The 8,937-nt window shown below is 32.9% G+C and overlaps 1 protein-coding gene across 1 annotated transcript in view; it reads left to right on the top strand.

Annotated features, from left to right (window-relative positions):
• Dach1 (dachshund family transcription factor 1) overlaps nt 1-8,937 on the top strand; it is a 378,885-nt gene that overhangs the window by 328,116 nt on the left and 41,832 nt on the right. Inside the window, exons 10-11 of the mRNA XM_031361020.1 lie at nt 5,754-5,901; nt 8,815-8,937. The exon at nt 8,815-8,937 is cut by the window's right edge and continues 21 nt beyond it. Coding sequence (XP_031216880.1) covers nt 5,754-5,901; nt 8,815-8,937 — 271 coding nt within the window. The remainder of the gene's footprint in view (nt 1-5,753; nt 5,902-8,814) is intronic.

The following is an 8,937-nucleotide window of genomic DNA, read 5'->3' as shown; positions in this document are numbered from 1 at the left end:
AAAAAAAAAAAAGAATTCACTGAGTTCCAAACACAGATAAACAAATACAAATGTATACTGATAATCATATATATACTAATTTTTTTGATGATTTCACATAAGTTTGTAAGACACCATAGATGCTAACTCTTATTATTGGCACATTTATTGAGTAATTGCATTATCCAAGGTGTCATATAAAATGCTTAAACAATCATGACCCTAGCTTATTAGGCATAGAGTATGAATGTGTTTGTTGTCTAAATTTTAATTTGGGCAATTACAATCTGCCCACCTCAATTTTGTCTGCAGTTTCAGGTATGTATAATTGAGTTCTCTGCTTTCTGTATCGGAACTGTAACATACTTATAGTCAGTTTGAACCTCTATGCTTATTTGGAAAATTCCTTGTTGCTATTAAGAGCAATTTCCCAAGTTCCTTCAAAATATTGTTTATAGCACCATTGTTTTCAATGCAAATGATTTTACAATATAATAATAATATAATTATGAAAAGTTAACAACTTTTCATAATTATATCCATGGTGATTGCTACAGATGTCTCCTCCACAATATCATTTTTGTGATTTCCATCTTTTTCTACTTTAGAAGTAAGACTTATGGAAAATGTATTTTGCATGTAAAATTGAACCCTCATTTAAAAATATTTTATTAATGCTTGAAGAATTCAGAGCCTAGAAGAGTTATAGAGTTTGATTTATATCACTTGAGTATTTACAAACTAAAAGTGAAAATGAAAATATCCAAAAATAAGTGACAGTAATTAATGTTAAGGGAGGAATAAAATTTCATTCCATTTCTTTTTTCAAAATTTGTATTTTTGCTAGGTATTTTGGTATATCTAGTATGCACATATTTCATCACAGCCTCTCTTTCAATGTAGTCCCTGGATAGATTACATGGCAGTTTAATGTGAGGAAATGCTTTAGGGTCAAATACTTGGATGCGACACCTTCAAATATTGGCTGAAAATAGAGTACACTCAATAGGATTCTAATCACTAGCTGCAACATTACTTCAATCTTAACTCACACAAACATTAAGTCTTGGAACTGACAGTGTAATTACTTGGTTGTATGTTTTTACCCTCAGACCAGTATATACAGTGAAAATGTAAATTCACTGTAGAATGAATAGAACTGAGGCTAGTGAGGCAATTCAGTGGTAAGGACACTTCTGACTTAGAAATAGTAGAGTTTAAGAGTAGATTAATAAGTAAAAGTTGAAATATAAGAGAGGATGAAGATGATAAATTTAATTATAAATAAAGCTATTTTAAAATGCTTATAATAAAGGGTATTGATAGAAAGAGGGTTCATTGTGGTTTGTGTTCAGAAGAAAAGTTAAGAAAATGACATTGGTTCAGTGGTAGAATGTTTGGCTTACCTACCATGTTCAAGGCCCCAATGTTCAATATTTCATTGTCACCAAAAATGACACAAATAAATCAGAAATCAATCCATGTAGGAAATCCTAAAAGAGATAGTAGAAGGGGAAAATGACAGTCCCAAATTTATTTACTACAATTTAATAATTATGGCATTTGAGAAGCACTTTCCATTTGAGTGTGAGAGGAAATACATGGAAATAGAACTCACCTAAGTAGCGACATTGAAAAGCTCTCATTATCCATCTTCAAACCTGCATCACAATATCATACAAATTGGTTTACTTTGCCTTTTATGTATTGTAAAATAATGAAGAGCCTGTTTATTTGCCTTATTCATATAAAATTTATTTAAACCTATCTAGAAAATAACATTATAACCAAAGCCTGACTAGGTTAAAGTTGCCTATCTTGGTATTACATCCTTTATGATTATGTAATGTGATTTTTTTCCTTTTGTTCCCATACAATTTTGGAAAAGATTAAAGTAAAAGATATTAAAATATACCTAGGATTCTAAACACAGCTAACTGTGATGGCAACAACAATGATAGTTCAAATCATGGGCTATATCCTTTATTTGCTAAATACTTTTCACAGTAGCAACAATAATATGATTTAATATTAGTGAACAAATTTACTGTGTCAATTACAATGGTTCTATACACTTTAAAATATTTACTTATTTTATTTAGTACATGTGGTGGTGATTAAAGGAGGGAGTTGTCATGGCGCACACCTGGAGGTCAGCAGGGACCTTAAAATTGTTTTTTTTTTTTTTCCTTCCACTGGTAGGTGTTCTGGAAACTGAACTCATTTCATCAGACTTGACTGCTAGTCCCTATATCCACTCTGCCATCTCACCATGTCCAGTTCTATTTTACAATGACTCTCCTTAATCTCTGGATGTAATGGCTGTGCATATAAGGTTATTGAGGGAGATGTAGTAGCAGTGATGTCAGGGCCCTGACTGGCTGACTGTAAGAACACATGACTCACAAAGTGGGCTTATACACAGAAGGGATGTTTCATAGGAAGTATGTCATTGGTCAACTTTGGGTAAGTGTGTAATATTAGACCGAGAACAGCTTTAATAATATTTCTGACATAGTTCACTACTTCGTCCTGTCATTTTTTTTTCTTTCTATTGTCACAAGCCTGGTTTTCAAGGGAGACATTTTTATAATCACATAGCTGAAGTTCTGACCTAGCACCTTAGTCTACTAAGGTCTTGGGTGAACCTCTGAGCCCTCTGGACCTTTTTTTTTTTTTTTTTTTTTTTTTAAGTTTTAGTAGTGCGTTGGGCTAAAGCCTTGCTTGCTTCTAGCCTTCCTCATCTGGGAAGTTCTACTCATTTTCTCTCTGGCACAGTATTTGGCCGAAACTTTGTTATGTAGCTTTCAAAATAAATCTGAGCAAAACACAAAAGAAGAATTAAGGAACCCTTTACTCCTGGGTAGAACTGGTACGTCTAGTACTTGGTTTTCATATGAGAATTTCTGGAAGTTCTCTCTTACACTGTCTGAATTATAGCTATGTAGTAACGTTGGTAGACTTATTGCAGAGTCACCTGCCTCTGCAATTTTATGAGGAGTTGTATCCTCTGGGGGTGGGGGAAGTAAAAGAAAGTAAAATATTTTAGCTGATAAGAGTTTGTGTACAATTACAAACATCAAGGTTTCCTTGAAAATAAATCTGTGGACAATCAACCAGTCTTTTGCCATTGTTGTGCCTCAGAATAAAGCTCAAGTCTATTTCCTTAGAGCCATTATGCAACTTCAGTGTTATGAGAATACAAAGACCCTTTAGAGGAAAAAAAAATCATGCTTGAAACTTTACCCTCTTAACTGCCATGGTACTGTGCAGATGGAGCCCTTCTACAGGATGCCACATGGTTACTGTGAACTTTGCACACCTCCTACATGGAAATGCAACAGAATTGACACATATAGTGTCAATATAGTGTCATATAGTGACTGAAAGTTAATGGTGTCTTCAGAACTGGTAGATATTTTGAACACTGCTTGCTGTTGCTTTTTTTCCAGCCTCTTGTTGCACTGATCTTGAATTGGCAATCTGTGTTTATGTTGTTATTGCATAGACTTATCACCGGCAATACCTGCCCTTTGCATATGGATCAGTCTGGTCCTCACGCAGGCTTTAGTTCACACTGGACTCCTACTGATGCACTTATTTAAAGTTTAAATTGTAAATAGCTTATACATAGTCTCTATAGAGCATAAGATCCTAAAAGCTAATATTTTTCAGACACAATCAGCAAAAGCAGGCAATACACCATTGGGCTTCAGTAACCAATAACTATAACAAAAGGAAAAAGTAAATGTTAATGCTCCCAGCAACTTCATCCTTTACAAACTGATATTATTAATAAAATCACACAGATTAGAGCTTAACATTATTCAACATGTTTATTCGTAATGATTATTTCATATTTAAGAACACCAAAATATTGTGTCTTGTCATCCAAGGACAATAATAGTTTAATAGTAATTTATTTTAAACAGCTACTGATAATACAACCAATCAACACATTAAGTGGTGCCAACATTGGCATCTTGCTAAATAATCTCTAGACATTGCAGAGAGCGTACATCTTTCAAAGATAAGTCAACAAGAGCAATCAGAGCAGAAAATTAGAATTTGGTATCTTAGAATTAAAATACAGCTAAACTAAAGTTTTAATTGGGGTGATCTAAAAGGGCACTTGATGTAATGATCTCTTTCATTTGTTACTAATTGTTTGTTCCTGGTGCAGAAGAAACATACAGGAATGTTACTGAATTCAGTTAAGATGTCAGTTTCCTTAGAAGCTGTGTTTTATTATTAAGCAATGAGAGAGTGGGGGTGGAAGAGCTGCCACATAGAAAAAGAATTAAGCCAGAAAACTCTAGGTCAAACATAGCAATATATATATACATATAATTAAATGGGTTATAAGAGTATTATAACCCATACTCTTATATGGAGACAGGCTATCTGTCTATTCTGGTTCAAGTCAAGCTAAAGTTGGAATTCCTGGTTCAAAGTTTTCACACTGACTCTTAAAAAGAGTTGAATACTTGAGAATGTCTAGCAATGGCATTAAATTCCACCTCCTGTGTAATTTCAATGGCAAATTTCAGACTGGCACATTCACAGACCATGACAAAATACTTTATACTCCAAATATAGCATTTTGCATTGCTGAATTCATGGTAATAGAATTTTTAACTGCAATTTTAAGTAATAACTTTGGACCTAAATAACTTCTCTGACAAAGGACACACAATTCTTTATATGTAGACTATGTGCTCACATTTTATGTTTAAAATATGAAGGAACTGCTAAATTATACATCAGAAAATTATACATCAGAAAAGGACATATCCCCATGATCAGTTGTAAGGCTAAGTAAGTTCTGTTTTCACTAAATAGTTTTATTAGTTACTTGCCTGTGAAATACTCTCCTAATGTTATTCTCATATTATTAAAGTACTTTGAAGGACTTCATAAAGATGCCTGATAGCTAATCTTTCGTTCTAGATGCTTTAAATATATTATGGATCTCAAAAATATAGCAAAGTGATCATTTTAATTTTTAAATAATTTAATATTTTAAAATTATTGACATGGTTTGGATTATTGGAGACAGAGTGCTAAATAGTAACAAATATCCTTGCCTTTGTCAAAAACTTACATTACAGTGGAAGAGGGATGATATAAAACAGTGAATACATAGATATCTAGTAATATTACTTAATCGAGAATGTAATGATAATGGTTAAGAAAGGCTAGCAATATCTACTTGAAGGGCTATTTCTGGTTGGATGATCAGAGAAGTCCTCTTCTGAATTGTGGCTTTGGGCAAAGGCAAATTAAAATGAGGGTGTGAACCATGTGAAGATCTAGAGGGAGGGAAAACGCTTCCTCCAGCAGACACAGGTAGTTGAAGTGAAGAACACATGAAAGATAGCTTTAGACGGTGTCTCCTTGCTGGGGAGTGGATGAATGAATTTGAAGACACTGACAGCCTACCATGATCACATAGACCATGCTGGATGGTTCCTGTAGAACTGCTGCCTGCATCTTTTGTCCATTAGTGTTTTATAGGAATTTTTTGTGTGTGACAATTATTACCTTTTTTCAAAAGCCAAATAGTCCAATTCAAAGCAATGAACCCACATGTCATAAATATTATTTGTCTTTCTAAAATAGTTTAATAAGATTTAGAAGTTTTGTGTTTTATTTACCGTATTTATGCATTTGCGTATCCTGGATGAAATTTGCAGGAATTAAATACATCTAAGTAACTAACAAAACAGTTTTTATACCAAAATATCCTTATGCTGAATACCTTCTTTGTACAGGGCCTCTTGAAAGTTGCCATAGACAATGCCAGAGCTCAAGAAAAACAGGTCCAACTGGAAAAAACTGAGCTGAAGATGGACTTTTTAAGAGAGAGAGAACTAAGAGAAACACTTGAGAAGCAGCTGGCCATGGAACAAAAGAACAGAGGTACCTGTGAAACTCCACACAAGGCCAATGGTCTAAGTGAAATATTTAACATAATAACCTTGTTCTGTGTTTGGTTATTTACTTTAATTTTCACTAGGTTGCCTGTAACAGAACTTAGAATAGCCATTGATTCCTGAGTTTATTGTACTTATGAATGTTGAAAGTCCATACTGTCGTTTGTGTTCTACCTAAGGGGGTTGGGTATATCTATCCATATCATCGATCATATAATTTTCATTGCTTATGGAGTTTATTGAATTTGTATTCTTTAAGATAAGAATGGGCTCCGCTAAGATGAGAGCTCTGATGATGAAGGTTGTGTTCACTCACAATTGCTTTCTGAAAAACTCAGGAGTTAAAGTCATAAAACTGAAATAGAAAAGACTGATTATTCAAGCAAAGCAGGTTTGGTAAGATATTTATCAACTGAAATGGAAGCTTGATGAATATCTGAGCAAATAACTGAAGTTAAGTGTTTGTATAATTTTCCTGCTGAATGCTTCATTTTCATTCAACAAGGTCAAGTACATAAAGTACAGACCAAAATGAACTCTTATTGGATAAAAATAATGACATTATTGATCTGCAAATTGTTTCTTTTACAATATTGTTACTGGACATCGATAAATAATTTTGAAGGTCATTAATATTTGTGTATTTATATTATACATGAATTTAAAGATAACAACCAATCTCTCCTTTAGTTCAGCTATATGATTTAATAAGATCTATAGAAAAGGGTGATTTCCCTGTCTTTAATTTTATAAGTATCCGTTATAAATTCTTCAACTCTCCTTCTTTCATGTTTGAGGTGGTCATTTAAAGATCATTATTTCTGTTTTAGAATTTCCACATTTGTTTCATTAGATGTTATGAATCAATAGCTAGTAGGTTTCTGAATTCAGCTTTTTAGAGATATCATCGTACATCACATAACACTCTTTCAGCATATAACAAAGTATAAAATAATATGAGTATGCATAGATTTAAAGATTAAATAGGTCGAGCATGGTAAATTTTAATAAAAGATGTGTGTAAAGTGAATAAGGAAGTTTGAGCAAAGAGTTGATCTGTGCAACCATTTTTCATGAGATAGCCATGTTTCTATTTTTTTTCTAGCCTGAAGAAGATTCATGTAAGACTAAATTATAGATTGTAGCATTTCTAAAGTAAACTTTGGAGATTACCAAGTCTAGTAAGACCAGGTTTTGCCTTCAGTTTTATTTCGTTAACCACTAGAGGGCAAAACATCCACAGATCACACCCTGAAACTCCTCCCATTTAATTAACTTCTAACAGTAAACTGAAAATAATAATTATTCATACTTACCTACTATGAATGTATCTACTCATGAAGTGTATTATCCTGCAGACAACTGGTACAATCTTATTTAAGGCAATCATATAGGAGGAGGAAACTGAGGGGTAAATGATTAGTGCTGTGTTTCCATGTTGCATGATCCTGTGCTATTTATAAACATGTTTGAGAACTACTATATATTTTCATTGATAATATTTAGAAAAGGAACTACAAAACAGTAAAATAATATAATTATTTCATTCTTAAATAAAGAAATTAGCATTAGTTTGAAATCAGTGTCAATTATTTCATAGGTAAGAATGTAGTCAATGCCCATTGAAGATAAATTATTGAGATAGGTGATGCAAAAGCCAATGAGTTCAAGGGTTGAATGGATACCATCAATGTAGACCTGATGATGTTACAAATGAGATGTGGGCAATAGAAACTGAAACAAAATATTTACTAGAATACTTTCCTACATTTAAATGCCAATTAAATATGAAATTAAGTAAATTCATTGTTCTTCAATGGGTATCAAGAAACAGAACAGTTGCTCTTTATGTCTAAAAGATTAACTTTGTCCTAGTGATGTTGTCAAACATCCAGAGTGGTTATCAATTATCCAGCTAGATAATTTAAAAGAACTTACATTAGCCACCATTTCTACCGAAGTCAGTCTACATAGGTGTAGACAGAGTAAAGAACAGTTTAAGTCTATGAATGTACATTTTGATTGTTTATATTGTTGTTATTCATTGATTAGCATTAGACACCACTATTCTAATCATCTAATGGAAGAAAATGCATCATAACCAGCTTCAGTATCTACATTTTTCATACAAAGCCATATTATCAGTAGAACATTATAACTTCAAGGAAGGTTTTGTTTCCACTGTGATTTCAACAAAATGAAACTATAATATGTTTTCTTGAAGTATGTTATCTTATTACCCAGGAAGGAATCAGTTTTAGAAAAAAATAATATTATTGATTATGTTGATGTTATAATCATATTATAATTATGGTAAGAAATTACTGCTCCTGTATATTAATAGCATAAGCACGTTATTCCTCATATACAAGCAATATTCTATATTTTATAAAATCATAAGGAATAATTATTAAAATCTAGTTGGTGTGTTCTTTTTTTTTATTTCTGGTTTCTTTCAACAGCATTTGTGGAGGCACTGACTTCTGAGATGAGGGACACACATACAACAGTATGCACTATTGTGTGTGCTTTATAGTGTGCACACAAAAATATGCACTATTGAATGTGCTCTGCAGTGAACTGATCCAAGCAGAGACTAAACCACAACTTTTATTTTAACAAGCTCCCTGTATTTTTGAGCACACATATTTACTATAGTTAGTACCCTCTGTTAAATTTATCTCTTCATAGGACAATGAATTTCATTCTTGTAATTATTTGAGGGTTAAATAAAGAATTGGTTTATGACCATGTTCTTTAAGGTGAATTTGGGACTTAGGAATTCCTTTTTGTAGCCAAACTCTGTTCTTAGAAGACATGAGTACTATAAGGATTATTGGCTGTTTGTAAGTCGGCATCCTGACATACCAGAAAAGTAATCTGCAGGTCTCTTTTCCAGCCATAGTCCAAAAGAGGCTAAAGAAGGAAAAGAAAGCAAAGAGAAAACTGCAGGAAGCCCTAGAATTTGAGACAAAACGCCGTGAGCAAGCAGAGCAGACACTGAAACAGGCAGCTTCAGCGG

Source organism: Mastomys coucha, unplaced genomic scaffold (assembly GCF_008632895.1).
Source record: "Mastomys coucha isolate ucsf_1 unplaced genomic scaffold, UCSF_Mcou_1 pScaffold9, whole genome shotgun sequence".
Classification (NCBI taxonomy): domain Eukaryota; kingdom Metazoa; phylum Chordata; class Mammalia; order Rodentia; family Muridae; genus Mastomys; species Mastomys coucha.
The sequence above is the reverse complement of the archived record's forward strand: the minus strand, read 5'-3'. Positions and strand labels throughout refer to the sequence as shown.